General features: G+C 45.1%; 1 protein-coding gene across 1 annotated transcript in view; it reads left to right on the forward strand.

Moving 5' to 3' along the window:
• KCNB1 (potassium voltage-gated channel subfamily B member 1) overlaps positions 1-20,048 on the forward strand; it is a gene marked incomplete at both ends in the record, with an annotated part of 119,662 nt that extends 99,614 nt beyond the window's left edge. The window contains one exon of the mRNA XM_080628149.1: positions 18,027-20,048. Within this exon, the coding sequence (XP_080484275.1) occupies positions 18,027-20,048 (2,022 nt within the window). The remainder of the gene's footprint in view (positions 1-18,026) is intronic.
• Positions 20,049-20,979: the final 931 nt, after the last annotated feature.

A 20,979-nucleotide genomic window follows, 5' to 3' on the forward strand; every position in this document is an offset into this window, starting at 1 on the left:
TTCTGCACAGCAGCAGGTAATTCATAGATAAAACAATCACTCCTAATATATACACACAGATGTTTAGGAGCTATTCTTAATCTTTTCAAATCCCTTAATATACTGTATGTATGCGGCTTGGAACTTGTAGATTTAACATGATAGATGGGTTTCACACACTGTCTCAATGGAAAATGACATTAATAACTAAATTCTTATTTTTCTTTTAGCCCTGGCTAAGCTACTTCAGAGCATTGAATTGTGGTAAATCTGTTCAGGGCACAGCAGCAGGGCAGTCAAACCAGGTTCTCTGATTGTGTCTGGTGCTACTGCCTGGATTATATAAAGCTGTGGTACAACCACAGGAGAATTTGGCCATATAAAACTGCAGCTTGAGCATATGTTATAACCAATCAGCTGGAATGATTGTATTTATTTTTCACAACTCCCCCAAAATGGATAAAATGGATGGGAATTGAGTGGGTCACACAGATTGACAGGGGAAGCTGCTATGACAGTTTGAAACAGATGACTCAGGTTTTTTGCCTCATGCTTTTCCTCATGTACCACCAGGAATTTCCAAGAGATTTCTCCAGTAAAAGCATGCAGACAAAAACACAAGAGTTCCCTTATAGCCATCCCATAGTGAAACTGGGCAGACATGCTCATGTCCCTGAGCTGTCCTCTCCTCCCCAACACGCTCTCACCTTGGGCAGCTGGTGTTTCTGAGAAGCATTTACAGTGCTCACACGTGGAGCACACCATATGTTTGGCAGCCCCAGGAGCTGTGTCACTTGGCTCTCTCGCCGAGCAGCGCCCAGCCGGGCTTGGGAAGAAGATGGCTCATCCCAGCCTCTGGGCACTGGTAAGGTACCACGATGCTCGTAGGCACCGCCAAGCATCCGCATCTTCGTGCTACCCGAACTCCACCATGGTGTGAACTGGGAGCGTCTCTGCACACAGATGTTACCCTGTGGCAGCTGAAGGTGTGAATTAGTGGCACCTTCTGCTTTGTATGGATGACACATGGGGGGCTTCATTTTGCAGAGCAGCTGAGTTTGCCTTCGGAACTACCTTGCAAGCAGTGGCCAGCACAAGCGATGCAGACGGGTTGCTGTGCGTCAAGCCTGCGGCCTCAATGACAGCACCCGCACTCTTCCACACTGAGGTGCCTAACAAATTGGCTCCTCTTTCCTTGTGGGCACAGTGATGCTGGATAATCCTGCAGAGCCCTAGGAAACTTGTTACATGAGTGCTCACTAGACAGCCTCACACCACAGCCTCAGAGCCTGGGTGTGCTTGGGGTCCAGGCGTTTTGCGTCTCCAGACGCAATGCTGCAATGCTGTGGCTGTACTGCCAAGCACAGAGCATTCTGTGCTTCTTGCCTTTGCCTTCAGAGGAGAAAATGTTTCCACTGCATAAATCAAGCTATGGCCAACCCTGGCTATTGTTTTGTCTATGTTTTTATGTCCCTTTCAATATACATGTCAGCTCTGCCACGTCCCATCTGTTAGAAAATGCCTGGGTTTACACATTACCTCATTAGTCTTACTGTCTATGAAGCGTTTTTTTCCATCCTGCAGGCTCCTCACTCCTTTTACATCACTGTAATTAAATCATTTGCTTAGGCCATTAGCAACAAGACTTAGTATTTTGATACTCCTGGCTCCAAATGAGATGATGTGGGAGAGGGCTGAGTAGGGGGAATACGTTGACTTTTAAGTCACAAGCTGGGGATGTCAGCATAGAGCAGCACAAGCAATGTATATTTTACAGTGCCGCTGTCGCAAAGCAACGCAGCAGAGCAGTGGCTTTGTGTCTAGAAACACTGTGCAGAGCAGTTGCTGTGTTTATTGTTTGGAGCAGCCTGAACTAGGAAAAGAAAAAGCCCAGAAACCTGCCCTAGCTTGGCTTTTCTGGAGCTGTTTCCCTTGAAAACATGGCTGAAGGCTCATGACCTGTGCTGACAGAGCAGCTCCAGAGCAGGATGTGAGCAACACACACAGGATTAACCGGTGGCCTTAAAGCACAGGTTTTCAGAGGCTTGATAGTACTGCTGCTGTATATCGCCCACTGGGGCTGCCGTAATTAAGGTTCTGTCAACTTCCAGCAGCCGCCTTTACATGCTGTGATTTTCGTGGGGGTATAATTTAACCCAAAGCTCTGGCTTGGCAGCACATTATTTTACAGGGTTACTTAAAAACATGTTTAAACCATTTCAAATTACAGATTGGCCCAAAAAAATACTTTCTCAGACTAAGGTCACCCTTTTAAGTATAGGCATCAAAACTTGGCTGGTAAATTATCTGGGTACCTGTTGGGTGTAGGGTTTTCAGGGGGCAATTAAGGACCGCTTGGAGGCAAGAGCCTGTAACAGCACCAGCCTTTACTATAGCAGCAGGCAACTAATATACTCTTAAAAGAAAGCGTTTTGGAGGGAGGAGATCTGCCTGGCTCCCTATCGGACTATTTCCAGGTGATATTAAGAACAGCTTGCTGAAGCCTGGTTGGTTCATAGCCTGTTCTATAGTGGATAGTCACATCTGCTGCTGGGGTCTATTTACACCAAGCACGTCTGTGCACGCAGAGCAGCAGTGTCCTGCTGTTGGAGGCAGGGGAAAGGCTCACTGACACTGTGCACATGCACAGGGTGACCCTTATGGAGGATTTTAAATTGGGCTACATAACAAGGGGTGGGTTTTTTACTTAAAGTCCAGGCCCTTGTGAAGGCAGGGATGGGGTAGACCAGAGGCAGCTGGGATGGGCACACAGACACCCGCTTGAGTGCACCCCTTTCTTCTGACGCCAACCTCACATCCAGGCTGTGCAACCCATTTGGCAGGGTTTGGCCACAGGCCTGAAGCTCAGCACAGGTGCTTAATACAGGGATACACCCTTACAGCCCATAAACCCCCTGTGTTTTGGGAGGGAAATCCCAGTGGCAGTGCACCTGATTGTAGCAGGAGGAAGGGACTCGAGCATTGAGCCAGAGTCCCTCAATTTGGTTCTCAAACAACTGCTCCTCTGCCAAAGAAAGAACACTGATTGACTTATTTTCTTCAGAATAATAAAATAAAGAAGCAGCAACTAAGCCAAGAACATTGAGATGGTGACAGCAAGAGTCTGGCTTTAATACCCCAAAATAACATCAGCTGGAGCCTGATTTCCAAGCAGTAGACACTGCAAATGCAGAATTGGTGATTGTTATGGTTTTTCTTCAACAGAATTTTATTTAATACATATTTTTATATTTCTTTAATTTATACTCGCTATTTTTCTTTGAGTAACCGTATAGCTCCCTCTAAATTTCCCATTCCTTCCATGTTTTTCATCATCCTCTTATAGGGGGAGACTGGCTGCAACTGTTTTCTGCAAACAGCAACTTGGGAGGAGGGATAGAACATCCCACCTGGGTTCCTCTGAGTATCCAAAGCTGGAGGGGGAAGTCTTGGAAGTGACAAGTGAGCCTTACAAAAGGCATTCCAGACGTCAGGCTGCCTTTCATGGGAACTGAACATGGTCCCACACTAGTTTCAAGCTCATTTCTTTGAGAACTGTGTTTTGATGTAGAGAGAGGAGGTTTTGCAGCAGACAGAGCTAAGAGGTGGAGGTCCATTGCATCGCATATTGCAGTCTTTGAAGACCCTCTGTTTAAGTGAGTTTTGCTCAGGCTGCAATAGTCACACTCTCAGTGCATGAGCCAGGCTGACAATCTCCCACCGACGGCAGTGTGATGGTGCAAAGGAGGGGGGTCCCACATCCTGCACCCGGGTGTGCGTGGAGTAAAACCCTCTCAGCATGGCCGTCAGATGCTGCTGCTGGCAGCAAGGGGAGACGCGGCCTTTGCCGTCACTTTGACAAAGAGTCCCTGCTGCTGTGTTGCTGTTTGTGTTGATAATATTTTAGCAATTTTCAAGAGTTGTTTTATTTGAGAGATTTGAAAGGTAAACTGTTGGCTTCCCAGTGCTCCCCCACGGAGCACTGAAATAATCCAGACGCATGGCTTCAATGCCAGCCAATTTTCTTCCTTTGTATCTTCATTGTCTGTCTCTCCCTTTGGTAACTGGGCTCTTTGTCAGCTTAGTGGTTTAATTGGATTATAGAGTAAAATCTAGAGGTGTAGAAGGGGCTGGATTTGACCAAGACATCTTCAAATAGGAGCCATCCCTTCCCCTCCCGACCCGCTGATAAAGTATTCACAACTTTTCGTTTGGTTTCCAATAGTGTCATCTCTTCAATGTGGCTTTAATACAGCCTGAGTAACTTTTCACATTTCTAGGAGCAGGATTTCATCTGTAATGCCCCATTTTTATCTGGTTTGGCATCCAACTTGCCCAAAGCCAGAATTCAAATGGGTTTAGCTTTCAAGCCTCCCTTCGTGGGGCTGGTGGCAAGGGCATGACAAGAGCAACTGCTCCACCAGAGCAGCAAGGGCAGGACCCAGTGTTCGCATCCTTTTTGGTAAGAAAAAGACTTCATCCCTCTATCCCTTACTGTATTGTAGCAAATACAATGGAAGGAAAGACCCTTAGTGAAACAGTGCCCTACTGAAGCCACTTGGTCAGAAGCAGGATCCTGTAACTGCCTCTCACCTGCAGACATGTCACTGTACACGGAGATAAAGAGATGATGAGTGGGGACTCACCACATGAGCACGGCAAAACGCACAGAAGCTGCTTGCACTATAGAAGAGTACGAAACAAAGCTTTTTTATTATTTTCATGTTTCCATTATATTTTGATTTTGAATTATTTTTATCAAGACTTTTCCTTTTGACCTCTTTAACCCTGAACCACTGTTCTTTTCTGCCTTTAAACTGAACGTTCCATAAATGACGAGTTTCAAAAGCTTTATAGAAAAAGCTCATAAATAAGAACAATTCTGACTTCTTCAGCCCTTCTCCAGAGCACCACCTCACAGCCTGTCCCTGGCTGTGTCCCACGGGTGAACAGCCTCTCTCCTTGCTTTACGTCCTGCTCAGTGTTTTCCCTGAGCTGGCACCTGCAACCTCTGGTCCTAAACTGGGGATGCTGCTGTTTATGTGCAGCTGCCCACAGTGTGTACCTCACCTTCACTTCCCCTGGGGCCACAGATATGGTCAGCACAAGCCTGACTTGCTGGGGGTTCCTGTTAATGGCTTCTGGTTGGGAACTTGCACTGGCACATTCGCAGTGGCACGGGATGAGACCATCCAGAACACAGCATTATTTATTCCTTCTGCACAGGTGCAAAGCCTGAGAGGAAAGGAGTTAACACACTGACAGGCCCATAGACACCTATCTTCAGTCAACCTTGGCCGCAGTAGTAGCAGCTCCACATCCAGCTTGTTCGCCCCAGCTCCCTGCCTTCCCAGGGATAGTGTCTGCTCCTTGCCCTGCTCATCTCATGCTCTAAGTAACCATTTCCTAAACAAGTCCACCGACTACTCATAAATCTGAAGTAACCTGATAAAGGTGTTTCTGCCCAGGAGACAGTGGAAATCTCACATCAAAGATCTGAATCTCATCAGAGCTTGCTAGGAAAACTCTGCAGAGAGCAAGCTGATTCTCTGGAATAGTGCAGGGAGCAATGTATGAGGTGTTAAATTAAGAAAACAGTTGTTTTCTGTAAGGCATTTTTACCACCGCACCTTCTCCGCGGTTACCCAGCTGGGCAGCGGGATGTTGAACAGCACAGTTTGGAACCTCAGGATTCACCAAGTCATTTCTTTTGCCTTGTGCTTTCAACGGCCACTCACTCAAAGTTAGTTCGGGAATTTCCAGTCCAGGTGGAAGCCCTTCAGCAACAGGCTGCAGTTTTCATGCAAATCATACAACTGCAACTGATGAATTCACCCACAGCAAAAGTTGGGACCAGAGTGCAATTGCTGTTGGTTTACAGAAATGAAGCAAGTTTTGGGGGTGTGCAGGATGCCAGGGTCCTGCTGCAGCCCCCCAGCTCTGCAGCGAGCAGGAATACCACCAGGCTGCAGCATTCTTTAAACCTGGCTGGGAACACTTTGGTTCCAGCTTCTTTCTTACTATCACTGAAATAACCAAATCATCTCTTGCCATTGGAATTGTTCATCTTCTCTTAAGAAATGTGTGTCTGAAATGGTCAAAGGGGTTTTTCATGTGATGGGATGAGCAAAGTAAGCTCTCAAGGTCAAACCCAAAATGGCTTAATGTCAATGGGACTTGAATCTGACCTCCAGTAGCAGCAATGAGCCAGGAGATGAGCAGTTCAGGAACCAGAAAATGAAGCTTTTGAAGCCAATAATACCCACTGGCAGTGAGCAATCAATCGCCAGAGAAATGAGAGAGAGAAAAAGCAAAAATACCATCCAGCCAAGCTGCAGGAAGGGCAGCACCATAAAGCAGAACTGTCTCTTAAATAGATCAGCACCTCTTTTCCTTCCTCTCTCTCTCCAGGGGAGAGTGGCCATGGGAACAGACATCCTTTGTGCTCTCTGATGGGGATGCAGGAAGGAGTGGACTGACCCTACCTGCAGCAGGTTAATTGGGACACATAGCTCCGGTATTGCTTCTCTTAGGATGCCCTTTCCTCTCAGAGAAAGAAAGGAAAACAATAAGCCAATATTAGCTCCTCTGATGAGCCTGGCCGTTCAGGACTGCCTTGGGAATTGCCAGCTCATTCCACGTAACGCCCTCAGCTGCCGGGGACTCTCATTCACATCTGTGCCAGATTGCAGCCGTTGAATCTAGGTTATTCCTAGATCCCTTGACAATTCCTGTAAACTTATTTCCCTGTCATGCCGAGGTGTGGTTTTTTTTTCCTTAGTATTTTGCCTTCTTTAAATGGCTCCCAGTTTAGACTGGATTTGTTTTTCCCACTCAGCAGTGGGTTTCTCCCTGTGCCAGGTTTCTTCTGTGTCTCCTTTCCCAACGGAAAGGGTTAAGCGCTGCCCTCGGGAAGGTGGGTCTTACCAGTTCGTCTTGATGGAAGAGCAGAGAGCTGAAGCATCTGCCAGAGCTTGTTAGGGATAATGCAATCTGATTGGAGACAGAGCTTTATCCAGCAGCTAAAGGAACCCGCAGGGTGGCTTTGGTCTGACCTTGCACTGGATTGCACAGTCTCTTCCCAGGGCATGGCCTCTGCAGACCTGCTCTCTCTTTCCAAAGGAAGTTATTGCAGGTGGAAGGGATGGATGCCTTCGCTGTGTGGACCATGGCACTCAGGACTCAGATGTGCCACAGCCCATGTGTGTTTAGAGGGACAGGGTGTTTTCTAGTGGCCAAGAAGAGCCTTAATTGAAACATCCAAACAACACTAGAGCTGCTTCCCTGCAGTGACTTGGGAACCACAGCAGGATGAGTCAAGGCGAGCCGTGCTCTGGGAGGGAAACAGTGTGCCCAGACAAGGACTGTTCAGCTGAACTGCAGTGAGATTTCAGAACAGCAACACAAAAGAGAAGTACCCTGGCTCCAGTCCACACACTGTATGTGTTTTGCAAACCCCAAAGCTGCCGTGCTCACAGCCTGTTTGATGGGCGAGATAACGGGACCATGAGCCTGACAGAAAATCCCAAGCTTCCCAGGACACCAAAACTGCACGTTTCCCTGGAATGACAAGTTCTATCTTTGGCAAACAAAACTCAGGCTCTTTCACATGCTTCTCCCCCAACACGCCATGTTAGCATGTGTTTGTTTAGCAAACAGTTACTAGGAGGCCTCGGTAGGATAAAAAACAGCTGATACTGGGTATTATTATTCATGGATGGAGGTGGGGAGGAGAAAGAAAAACAGAGCTAATTTAGCCAACAAGTTCAAGTAAGGTTCAACTTTGCTATTCCAAAATCTGCTGCTATGATAATGAGACAGTCAAATCAGCTCAAATTAAGAGCTCAGGAAGGCTCAGCCTTTCAAAGAAGTACATTCGTGACAAGATTAATTTCTGCCAGCCAGTCTATAGCGTGGTCTCATCCTATATTAACACAGAAAACCCAGATTTAAAAAAAGGCAACTGAAAAATGCACTGAAACCCAGTAAAGTGTCATTTCCCTCAATCTTCAGGGCTGGTCTTTGCCATTCTGTATGGGGATTACAGTACAATGTGGCACTGCTCAGCTGCCATTTACAGGAAGCCTTGTCTCCTCCACTCTCTTCAATAGCCATTCACTAAAAGGCAGCACAGCTGCATTTTACAAACAGTTTCAGGTAACTTTTATTAGAGTTAAGGGCAAAAAAATCAGTAAAACAGCCACAAAAAACCCCAAACCTAAAAGAAGCAGCACAAACCCAGCTCTGCTTCCTATCAAAATGGCCTGAGTGGCTTTAGTTTTCTGTTTTCTCCTGTATTTTTTTCCTTCTTTCTGCTCAGTGCTGGTTTTCTGCAGTCCCCTGCACATTGCTAAAGCCATAGTGAAGAAAAAGTAAGTTTCTTGTTGTAAATGTAGCTCTCAGGCACCGTGGCAGCATAAATGAGTCTCTGCTGCTGATAGCAGTGGGGTGATCTCTGAGGTCTGTGTTGAGAAGAGGGAGAGAGAAGGAAGGGACTGCATCGTGTGATGTGTATCTGGTTGCTGCACTGCCTGTGCAGTGACTGCTGGGAGCACGCAATAACATAGGAAAGGCTATCATAAGAGATTTAGAAGCTATCAGAAAGTCAAGGGCTATCCAGAGTAGGCGTCTATTTTGTGTGGTTTGGAAAGGCTTACTGTTGTGTCAATGTCCAGAAGCCAGTAAGCATGAGATTGAGTGTTCCCAGACTGCCAGCTGACACTTCAAAGAGTTAGATCTGTTTCCCAAGCTCAATAGAGTTTAAAAATGGTCTTAAAGTCCTTTCCAACCCTAACTATTCTATGATAAAAAAGAAAAACAAAACCAAAACACACAACCCCTTTCCCAAGCCCTAACAAATAACCAAGTGTACTTCTCCACACTTCAGTTTCATCCTCTGTATTTATAACTACAGTGCATCACAATTGTTTCTTACTCAGCTGAGATGCAGCTCTCTTGTTGAAATGTTTTCTGTGTTCAAACAGATTTGCTATCCACTGTCTCTACTTACCACTTGCTATGGCCTCATACTACTGGGAATGATTAATTGCCAAGGATTAGCTTTTAGCTGCTTTTGCACACAGTTTGTATACAGTTGTTGCTATTTATTAAATATGTGATATCTAATCCAGTGTTTAGTGCTTACAAAGGGAAGAACCGTCTGTGCTTGAGATTAAAACACTTCATTCACTTCGTGCCAAAGCCCTTACCAAGGACTCTGCTGTTGTTAGAGAAAAGCCTTGGGAACCCAGGCTTGAGAAGGGTGGAAGTGTTCCTGCATCAAAGCCCTTCTGCCTGATACAAGGTCTGCCTGCCAAACACGAGGATAAGTGTGGGCATGATGGAGAGCAGAGAAGCTGATCAGGAAAACAAGAGGTTTTAGCAGAATAAAGAACTAAGAACTAGGGAAAGTGCTGAGAGCTTGGGGGGGTCCTACAGAGATGTTTCCCACCACCCACAGGCTCCGTATGTCTCTTGCAAAAAGAGGGGTGCTAATATTCAACTTCTTTGCAGGCCACTTGCAAGGAATAAACCATTAACAGCCAAAATTCCTTGTGGGAGCCTTTATCATCACTGCAAGATATTCCACCAAAGGTACTCTTACATCAGGCTGTCAGTGTATGGAAGTCTGGGGCTGTGTACCCTGGGCAAAGGCTGCGCCCACGGCACAGGGGGATTTGTCTCTCTAAAGGAGTACACCGCCTCCAGCTTGTGAGGCATCACAGATGCCTCAGCCTAAATTTTGTGCCCTTGTTCCAAGTATAAATGGAAAAATCCCCTCTGAAACCTGATGGAGAAGTCTCCCATGACCTACAGAAGGAGCTGAGGTGCAGCAGTCCAAATGACCAAGATTGGCCTTAGGATCAGCCTCCTGAAATGCTCAGACACTTGAGCAACAGGACCATGCTAGCATCAAACATTAAATAGGTAGAGGATATTGCCACTGCCTTTCTATCTATAGGGATTTACTGTTCCTGCAGGCTTCATAATGTCATTAGTGTGACTGATGTTGGTAACCGGATTTGCCACTTCTCCTAACACATTTCTGGAACAAATGTTAAACAGGTCACCGATTTTGCAGACAAAACATCACTTGAGCTCTGTTCTAATTTCCTCTCTATGTGGCAGCCCTGTATGGTATCAGTGACTAGGTAAATCTCCCTGCAGCAGAACTCACTATATCTTTTGGTGAGAAAGCAGCAATGGAACTGGTTCAGTCTTCCAAAACAATCCACACTGTAAGGTGCAGGACTAATGTGCCTCAGGTTTGAAAAGAATTAATATCAATTATTCTCATGCATATTCATGAGAGGAAGACTGGTTTAGCAATCAAGCTAATAGTTTTTATTAATTACATTTGGTTGATTTCATGCTATCTTGGCACATTCCTGATTGAATTTAACCACTAAAAAAAAAACCCTCCCACAACTGCTCCGGCAAACACCATCACTTCAAGATCAGCATCCCCTGTAAATAGTGTCTGAGGCTGAGCAGACTGCTTGGGACAGTGGGAGTCGATCACGAGCATTGTCTTTGCATGGTGCAGGGTAAAATCAGGAAAGCGTCTTGAGGAGCCATTCCCAGTGCTGAGGGTTGAGGCACTAATTCTTCATTTTTAATTTCTCTGAATCCAAACCATTGTCTACTTGAATGCAAAGTAGGTGTCAGGAATGGGAGATGTACCTGAAAGGGAGCACCGAGCTGGAAGGAAGGTTTTGACTGGGTAGGTGGTCTGGAGCCTGAGTGGGTAACAGCTCATGACTTGCTGTGAGTTGAAGAGAGTTGCAGGGAGTTGAAGAGCAGGTGGGATGTTCTGTGTGTTGTATTGGGGGTGTTCACCATTAGGGTCTGGCTCTTTAGTTGTCTTCCAGGGAAAGGTCAGGCTGTGCAATACCACACTGCCATTCCAACTTCTGTGTTCCAAGGCCAGCATTTTGCATGGCACAAAGGGTGGGAATGTGCGAGCAGGATGAAGACCTAATGGGTCAGGCAAGAGGGCTGGGAAGGGTGATGGTGGAAGTGCTTGTGAGGGTCAGGCTGGTGGGGAGGTGGCAAGAACGGGCGCTGGTGTGGCTGGAGCCTTCCTTGGGAGCATATATCACCTTCTGATGTGCAAGGCGTGAGCAGAACATGTTCCGTGGCTTGAGGATGGCATAAGGCCTGTTTGCATGGGCGTGCAGGGAGGACATGCAAACAGTTTGGGTCTGTCTGGTGCTGCTGGGGCTGGATACAAGCACTACTTGTAGTAGTGCTGCTTGCTGGGGTTCCAGTCTTCCTGGGCAGAAGGCAAGGCCAGGAGAAAAATGGGAGACTTGAACTTCAATGTGCCATGCATTTGTTTTCTTCTTTGATTTTCTCCATGCTAGCAGCAGCAGCAATAGGACAGATGCTCCCCTTTCAATCCTCTCTTGAGCACTATCACTGCACCGATGTCTAAAGGCAGTGAACGCCTTTGAAGTTTGCCTGTTCAATTATTTTCATTCATTTATCATTTTCTTCTCCATTGCACTATTTGCATCTGGGCTTTGCTCAGAAGGAAGACTGACACTATTTATCATTTAATGGGGCTTGATAGCTCTCTAACAACTAAACATGTTCTTAGGAGCATTAAGGAATTTACAGGCAGCCATGCCTGAAGGCTACTTTTCTTCCCACTTTAGCTTAGTCAGCAGCAGTTGTAGCTACAGCTCTTTGAGTGCCTGTAGGCAAAGGAAGCTTTGACATATAATCAGCAGAAGTATTGTATCCCCTTTTAAACCAAACAGACTTACTCTCTTAGCGGATAAAATTATTACAGCTATAACTGAAATAAAATAATTAACCATTGTTCAGTCTGGGCTTTTCCAGGCAGTGGCAAAATTAAGATCTTGTGTATTTCCAAAGAAAAATATAAATGGGTTTATCTCGACTTTGTTTTAATGGAATTATACTATGTAATACTTACAGAAGAGCATAGGAATTTACATTCTCAAGGACTGTGGGCACAGTCATTGAGGGCACAGCAGGGATGTGAATGACCTGGTTTGTGCGAGGTCCTAAGCCTCCAGAGCACAGATCTGGTGCAAAGGGGTCTCAGGAACCCTCTTAGCGAAGGATGCAGAAGTAGCATGAAAGTGCCAGACCAGGTAAAACGCTTTGCATTGTTTTCTACTTCACAGGAATCAGGGAGACTTAAGGGGTTTGGACATTCAAGGTCTTATATTGTATCTCAGCATCCTTTCACATGAAAAAGCAGATTAAAGGTTCTATGTGTTTCCCTTGCAACCCTATCGCCAAGTTTGGCCCCAACCTCTTGTCATGATCCAAGATGCAAGTCTTACCTTTTCTTATGGCCTCAGCATTTTCTGGCAATAACATCCTGCAAGCCCCATGATCAGAATCGTGACATCAGAAGTGACCGTGTTCTGTGCCTATTTATTCATTAACAGTCTCCGTTAACAAATAAATAGGCATTTTTCTAGTGAAGAGATGTTTCCTGAAACAAGCCCCCATCAATAAATACCATAGACATGTATAGCTGCCATGAGCAGGAGATGTTATTCCCATGCAGAACGAAGCAGGGAGAAGATTAAGGAACTCTCCATATGGTTCTGCACTGTGGAGCACGTGGGATATTGCTCAAAATACACTGTGCTCTCCATTTCTCAGAACCTGGGGAGGCAGAGCCTGCCATAGGCATGGCAGGATGGAGCTGGACAGTCTGACTCAAAGTCTATTGTTTGCTTGGGGAAGTAGGGAGGCTGCGGGAAAAATCCCTTGATAAATGGAGCATATGAATGAAACCTGCTCCTGATGCCAAGTTTATTCTGCAGGCCTCGATGGAGCTAAAAAAGCGCATTAGACAAAACCATTATTGAACTTCTTGATTACATAACAATTTCCTCATCGTATTTCCAAGAATATTGAATCTATATTCAAACACCCTCCTACTCTCTCCCACGCACCACCCCTTCTCCTTGCTATATCAGCTTCATTACTGAGTATGAAGACAGAAAAAGTATAGGGCACGTTGCCATGTGCAGAGAGATCTCAGATGCTTACACTGGGATTTTAGAGCCATCTATGGGATTTGTACAGCCAATTCTCATTAATTTTAATGGCCTTGAAAGTCTCTGGTCTTATGCCTTGACCTTAGTTAAGGTCTTTAGCAGTGCAAAGATCAGACAATCAAGCAATAAATATCACCAAACCTAAATGTTAGTTCCTGCTGCCTAAAACTTACCCTGCTCTGTGCTGTCCTGGGGGTGGCATACACCGTTCTGCTGCCCACAAGCTGCTGCTACCAAAAGCTCAACAGACTGATGGGAAATTTCTGAACAGACTGGCCTCTTTATGGGAGCCCTGTTCCCCCCCAGGGATGAGCACAGTCATCCAAGACAAAGGATGAATCCCTGGGGATTCAAGCAGGATCAGGCCCGGTGCAAGTGGATATCTCCTGAAAGGTGTCCACTAGAGGTTGCCTGCCTCATTTTGGGGGGTATTTTGGAGGAGGTGGGGATTAATGGCTTGCAAGCATGGCACATCCACCCTGCCTCAGAAAGCAGCAGTTGCACACGGACTAGCTGCACTTATGCACATAATCAGCTTGCTTGTCTCATTTGCATGTGTAATAACCATCATGTGTGTACAATCATGCTAATCACTTCAAGGCAATTGCTTTAAATTCATTCAAAACCTTGCCCCGCCTGTCCTTGGCTCATTTTGCTTTCACAAAAGAACCTCAGCAGCAATCCAGAGATTCAACTGCATAAAAATCTTTGTGGAACAGTCAATTTAGTAAAGGAGAAATCTTTCTCTGGAATTCTGCCCATACACACTGAGACTTGCACTACAAGCCAGTGCTGCCATTAGGAGACCATCCAACGCCCTCTGCAAGTCACCAAGTAGCTGATGGGGAATTTCACAGTTTATGGTGCGTTGCTCCAGGTGAAATGTAAGAGTAAATACAGAAGCAAAGAGGAAGGGAACTACACAGCTTGCCCCATGCATTCTGCTGGCAGAAATGGTCTGAAAGTTGTGCAACTAGTCTTAAAACCTATCAGCTTTATCAGCGGCTGAAGAATGTCTGTGATGCTTTGTTGTGGATACGTGCCCAGGAGGACTTGCTCTCTCGGAGCTCCTGTCATTAGTTCCAATGAAGCCCATGCACAGACAGTGAACAGCTCTCATGGATGTGGCACCAGAAGTACATGGGTTCCCTCACCTGCCTGATGTAGCTTGTCCTCCAGCTAGTCATTTCAGCCTTTTGTGCCTCCAAATTTTAGACTGCAAGCTTTCCCATTGTTTCAGCTATGTGTTCTGTAGGACCTACTGCAGACGTGGGGCATCCTCTCCCCACCCTTGCTTCCATTTCAAGCAGTAGTTAGCAGCTGCTGCTGCAGCAAGGTTTTGGGTCGGTGCTCTGGAGCAGAGACAACAGGCACTTTTTTCCAAAGACTGCTTACCTTAACAGTTGGAGCCTCGTTCACTGTAGAGGGATTGCTCCTGCTCAAGTCCACATTTGTGTCATTGGCTTTTCTTGTTAAACAGAAGTAAACCTGGAAGAGAAAGGGAAGGAGGAAAGGCCAGGAATCAAATGAAAAGGCTGCCTGGCACACAGAGCATCTCTAGATGCATTTTTGGTGATACAAATGTCTTCATCTTTCCGTCTTCTTACTGACAGTGGCAAATAAAAAAGCTGCCAAGCTAGAGTTTCAGTATGGCCAAGATAGGCAACCTTATTAAACAGATAGTGATTTCTATAATCTGAAGTCCCAGACAGTAAATACATTGGGATAGAGCACTGTGCCACTGAATGCAGTGCTAATGCCTGACAGCAGCAACTAGATCCACTTTTCTGTGTACAACTGCTCCTTGGGTGTTTTTTGCTGGTTGGTGAATGCTATCAGGACAAGGTAGCATCTCCTTCAGAGAAGAAGGATCCTATAAACCCTGCTGGAGATATTTCATCTCCCAGGTTTTTATATTTTCCAACTTAAAATTGCTTCCAATACCTGAGGACAGTCAACTCACACTCAGAAGTTTTTCTTAGCCTAACAAGATTCCTGAAGATGTATGATTGCAGTAGACCAATAAGGGGGAAAATCTGTATCTTAGAAGCAGAAGTGACATCTTGCTGCAACTTGCGGGAGAAATGATGAATGTCTCTTTCTGTTTATTGCTCAGCTCCGTGGCTAAATCTGCTAAACCAAAACCAAATTTTACCCTCAGATCTCCTCGTTTTCAAATTTATGTTCATCCAGCATTGCCTTGATCTTCAAAGCAGGAAGCTATATCAAAGGAAACAGAAGGTTTGACACCAATTACTGCTGCTGGATGCCATCTACTGAATAAAGATGGAGTGTTTAATATTTACACTGAAAGTGAAGGAGATAAAACACACGAGGTACATCTAAGTCTACAGATAAGCCCTTCTGCATACAGTGGGCAGAGAGAAAGCCAAGCAAAAAAATTGAAATTACCATTGAAAGCATCCCAAACACCTTCAGAAATGTTGGGTGGTAAACAAAGAAATGACAGCAAAAACACTAAAAGAGCCTTCTAGGAAAGGAAACCAAGGTTCCCAGCTTCTGAGGGGCATTACCTGATCTCTGGGAGATGGTCTTTTGAAACAAACAACAATGCAGAAGTAGGTATCTAAATTTCTCCCCATTTCACCATAACACACTTGACTTAGGTTTTATTGTCTCGAGTCTGAAGCCATCAGTTCAAGCACTTTTCCCTGCATCCTACTCTGCTTCTCTTCATCCCTTGGTTCTTCTTACTTTTTTGCAACCCCCAAGTCTTTCCCATAGCTGCTTTGGTTCATTCACCTAAGAAGCCTCTCATAAAGGCAAATGCCCCATGGCACAAATTCTTGTGGGGTTGTTTGCATTTCAGCAGCGAATTCATGGCAGAAGGAGTGGGGAGGAGGGGAAAGGTTCCCTAGCACTGTGAGGGTGCACAGCACAGCTAACAACAAACATTCTCTTATGCAACTGGTTTATAAAGGAAAAGGAATCTTCCCAGCATCTTTCCTGGCAACAATTTAGTAACTGAAAGTGAGGCTATTCTAAAATTCCCGGTACTAGAGCATTGCGTAGCAGGCCATTTACACCATTCACTTCTTCCATTTAGTCCAGTTTAGACAATGAAACCAGAGTGTTTAATGGAGATAATTTTTGTTTCTAGTCAAATCTCAATGTTCAGATTGAATTACTACGTCTGCAGAGTCATGTACATATCAAAGTTATATAGTGCACTTTAGTGAGTTAAAAGGTAAATGATTTTATTACATTGACTTGGAAGGAGATATGTTCCTAACAGCAAGTGGATTTTAAAGCAGTTGTTAAAATCAAAATTTCACAATTGAAACCCGTTGGATTTTCTGAAGATGTATGGGCTTTTCTTCTAAAGCCATAGCTTAAGCTTGGCACATGAGTTAAATTCAAGTGAAGCTTCCAGCCTTTGCAGACCATTTCTGCTTTTCAGCTTTGGAGAAAAGGTGAGGCTCTTCTTGAGAAGACCACAGTGTTTCTGAACTGTATTGAATGTTTCTCCTGCAGCAAGGCTTGTTCCATTGTAGTGTTTGTATTCAGATATTTCCTGGCTGTTAGCATATCTGTACTGGGCTTGGCTGAAGAGAAATCCTGCAAGAATTTGTTTCTCCAGTGCCCCAAGTGGTAACTGTGGATATTCTGGTGGTGCGATTCTGGCTGAGTAAGGTCACTATGAGGAAACCTAGAATCTAGTTATATTGGCAAGGAAGGAGTGTGTCAGATTTGCAATTCACGATGCAGAACTCTTATCATAGGTTTTTTAATTCATTGCTTAATATTGTGTATCTAGTCATCAGGCACATACGTTGCAATTGATTTCATGCTGCTTTTCTATCAAGCAGGAGAAAAGCGAGCATAAGGGACCTGCTTACACTGAAATGAATACATAAAACATTAGTCACATATACGTGTATTTTGAAATCCTTCCTGTATTTTGGAAGTAACCTAAGAAACTAGATATAATCCCACCCAATTAACAAACTAGAGAAAGAATTCACTAGTAGAAAAAACAACTCTCAAATTCTCTGTCAGCTCTAAAGCCTCCCCAAAATTACTTTAAAAGAAGATGTAATTAGAGAAAACTGGAACGCACAGCATGAATGTCTACAGGTATGGACGGACGGACGTATATACACTAATCTAGCACTTCATGTTTCAGAGCTCTGTGTAGAGTTGGTGGCCCAGGATCTGATCAGATTTATGTGGGTTTTTAGAGAGGCTGCTCACAGCAAACCCTTCTCTTCTCGTTGCACTCGTTAGCCCAACAGCCAGTTTCTGATAATGAATGAACTCTCCAGTGGTTGACCCTGCCCTGCCTTGACTGCCTCAAGCGTTGTGCAGTTTGGTTTGCCTGGATGAGTTCGCTCAGGTTGCAATGAGGAGCTAGGATAGCCAGTCAGGCGCATGCAGAGTAGCTCAAAATGATTTAGTTTAGAAAGGTTGGTAAAGTTTTCACGTATTTCGCAACCATTAAGTTTCAAGTTAAAGATGAGTCATTAAAAAAAGAGTGCACACTTACATGTAGTAGAACTGTACACACAACTCTGTAATGAGCCATAGGCACCCAAAATTACAGGCATACCATTGGAAGACATTGCTCTGATCAAATCTTGAATTCACTATTGCATTCCTTCTTGCTTCAGTTTCAGAGCCTGTTGTCCAGATGGGCTTTGTTGGGCACCTAATTAGTAGCTAATCAAAAGCTCCTGCTGTGAACTGCTTCAAGCCCTCCTGGCACGCTGGCTCCTTGGTACGCTTTCCTTGACTGCACAGAGATGAAGGCACATGAGTTGAAGTAGATGCTTCATCTCCTTTATGTATCTGACATAACTAAAGCACTTTCCAAAATAAAATCACCTCAGGATACATTAGTTATCTGACTTCTGTGTACTAAGAGGAGCAAAACTTGCCTTGAAATATGTAAGTGGAAATACAGCCATCTGTTAATGGCAATGACAGACAGCATAATATATTCAGAGATGAACTCACTGTTTTCTCTTTCCTTTCCAGATTTTGGCAATCATTTCCATCATGTTTATTGTACTATCTACAATTGCCTTGTCCCTTAACACACTTCCTGAACTACAAGGCGTGGATGAATTTGGGCAGACCACAGATAATCCCCAACTTGCCCACGTGGAAGCAGTGTGCATTGCATGGTTTACAATGGAATACCTCTTGCGGTTCCTATCCTCGCCTAAGAAATGGAAGTTTTTCAAAGGCCCGCTGAATGCAATTGATTTGCTAGCTATCTTACCGTACTATGTCACTATCTTCCTCACAGAATCCAATAAAAGTGTACTTCAGTTCCAAAATGTACGACGAGTGGTCCAAATATTTCGGATTATGAGGATACTCCGGATTCTAAAGCTTGCCCGGCACTCAACAGGTTTACAGTCCTTGGGGTTTACGCTGAGGAGGAGTTACAATGAGCTGGGATTACTCATCCTGTTTTTGGCCATGGGCATTATGATCTTTTCCAGTTTAGTGTTTTTTGCAGAAAAGGACGAGGATGATACAAAATTCAAGAGCATCCCTGCTTCTTTCTGGTGGGCAACAATCACCATGACAACAGTAGGCTATGGAGACATCTACCCCAAAACACTTTTAGGTAAAATAGTAGGAGGACTGTGTTGCATCGCTGGAGTGCTGGTGATCGCTCTTCCCATCCCAATTATTGTCAATAACTTCTCTGAGTTCTACAAAGAGCAGAAGAGGCAGGAGAAAGCCATTAAACGCAGGGAAGCTCTTGAAAGAGCAAAAAGGAATGGCAGTATTGTTTCCATGAACATGAAGGATGCATTTGCCCGTAGTGTAGAACTCATGGACATTGTGGTCGAAAAGAATGGAGAAAGCATAGCCAAAAAGGATAAAGTTCAGGACAATCATTTATCTCCCAGCAAATGGAAATGGACCAAGAGAACGCTCTCTGAAACTAGCTCTAGTAAATCTTTTGAAACTAAGGAACAAGGGTCTCCAGAAAAAGCCAGGTCATCTTCAAGTCCCCAGCACCTGAACGTCCAACAGCTAGAGGACATGTATAACAAAATGGCAAAGACGCAGTCCCAGCCAAACCTTAATACAAAGGACTCGAGTCAAGCTGGAAAGCAAAAGGAAGAGCTAGAAATGGAAACTCTTCCTGGCCCTATGGTGCCCTTGCTGACGACTCGCACTGATGGGATCATTGACATGAGGAGCATGTCCAGCATCGACAGCTTCATAAGCTGTGCGGCGGAGTTCCCTGACTCCGGGAGGTTTTCCCACAGCCCGCTCTCTACCATTCCCTGCAAAGGTGGCATTAACGTGATTCAGGAGCAGAGCAGGCCAGAGGGGAGCAGTGCCAGGTATGTGGACATGAACCCAAGCTCCGAAGGCAGCCACCATTCTGCTTTTTTCATAGAGAGTCCCAAAAGCTCAGTAAAGGCCAGTAACCCTTTAAAACTAAGATCTCTGAAAGTCAACTTTATGGAAGAGGACACCAGCACATTAGTACCAGCATCAAATGTACTGAGAATATATTCAGACCCTCTCAAGAGCCGGGGAGCTGCTGCTGCTGGGACAGATACTTCCTTACTCTCTGACAGATCTCTCATGAGCCCAGAAACCTCGATCTACACAACCGCGAGTGCGAGAACACCCCCAAAGTCACCAGAGATGCAGTCAGCCATAGCTTTCAACTTCCATGATGCTGGTATACACAAATACATAGATGCTGACACTGATGATGAAGGTCAGCTGCTTTATGATTCAAGTCCACCCAGAAATGTGAGTCCCAAGTACAATGTTACAAACAGTGGCTATCTAAAGCAAAAAGACAATGTTTATAGAACAGACAAGAACCATCTAGAAGCTGCTGCTTTACCCACCTCCCCTAAGCTGATAGGGCAAAACTGCATTTACTCTATGGAAGGTATCACTGGAAGAACCCAGGGCAATCAGGAGACTGTCAGACTAGAAAATCACATTTCCCCAGAAGTCCATGTATTACCAGGCAGTGGAGGACATGCTAACACACATGATCAAAGCATCTGAGATGGGCTCCAAAAGAACTAACTGAAAGTTTAAAGGAATGTCTTTACAGTCAACACAAAAAAAAGAGCTTCTGCATGGCATGAACTTGGCTGAAACAAGCTACCTGTTTCTAAAAGTCTGGGGGAGGTCCAGTGTGGGTTTGTGAAAATGTCCTTCTCTGAAACAACTCTAAAGACGTTGCCCACATCAGTCAAAAATAAGGATTGCAAATCATGATCACACATTGATCTCCTTTCATGTTGTCCAGTGAAGCCAATGTGACCAAATATCCATCCATTCCCCTTGAACAGTAGAGCTCCTTTTGGAAATATTAACATCTGATTTGCATTAGTTCCATAAAGGATGCCAAGGCAGCCAGATTTGAACTCTGGAATAAATTGCTGGGGTTGGTATAAAGCTATCAAAAACACAATGCTCACTGCTTCAGGGCAGCTGTTCCCCATCTACATCTTTCTCTGATGGATATTATGTCTAAAGGTAACAGGGAACACTTGCATTATTGGAAAACCCAAGTGAAAACCACTTAAAACAAATAACAGTCTAGAGAAACCAATTATTAAAATGCTCTGTGTGTGTTTAAACAATACGATATCCTGTAGGACCTGACGTTTTCTTTTGAAGTATCAGCAGGGTGAGTTGCACCACTTGTATCTAATTCCAAACTTCCCCTAGAACATAGTGAAACTTGCACTTACCCTCTGCTAGAGATCGATACCTGCCCCAGGGCCAGCGCGTGGCCCGCGGGGGGACCCACAGCCCACGCTGGGAAGGTGTGAAGGAGCCATGCAGAAGCAGGACTCTCCGGAGGCATCGCAGCCAGACTCCCTTCCCGGTGCCGGGGAGCATGGGGCTGGAAGGAGAGCTCAGCTCTCCCCTTGCCCTTCCGTGGTGGGGAGATGCTCGCTGCCCTGCCCCGCGGGGACGTGCCGGG

Source organism: Psittacula echo, assembly GCF_963264785.1.
Source record: "Psittacula echo genome assembly, chromosome: 12".
In the NCBI taxonomy this organism is placed as follows: domain Eukaryota; kingdom Metazoa; phylum Chordata; class Aves; order Psittaciformes; family Psittacidae; genus Psittacula; species Psittacula echo.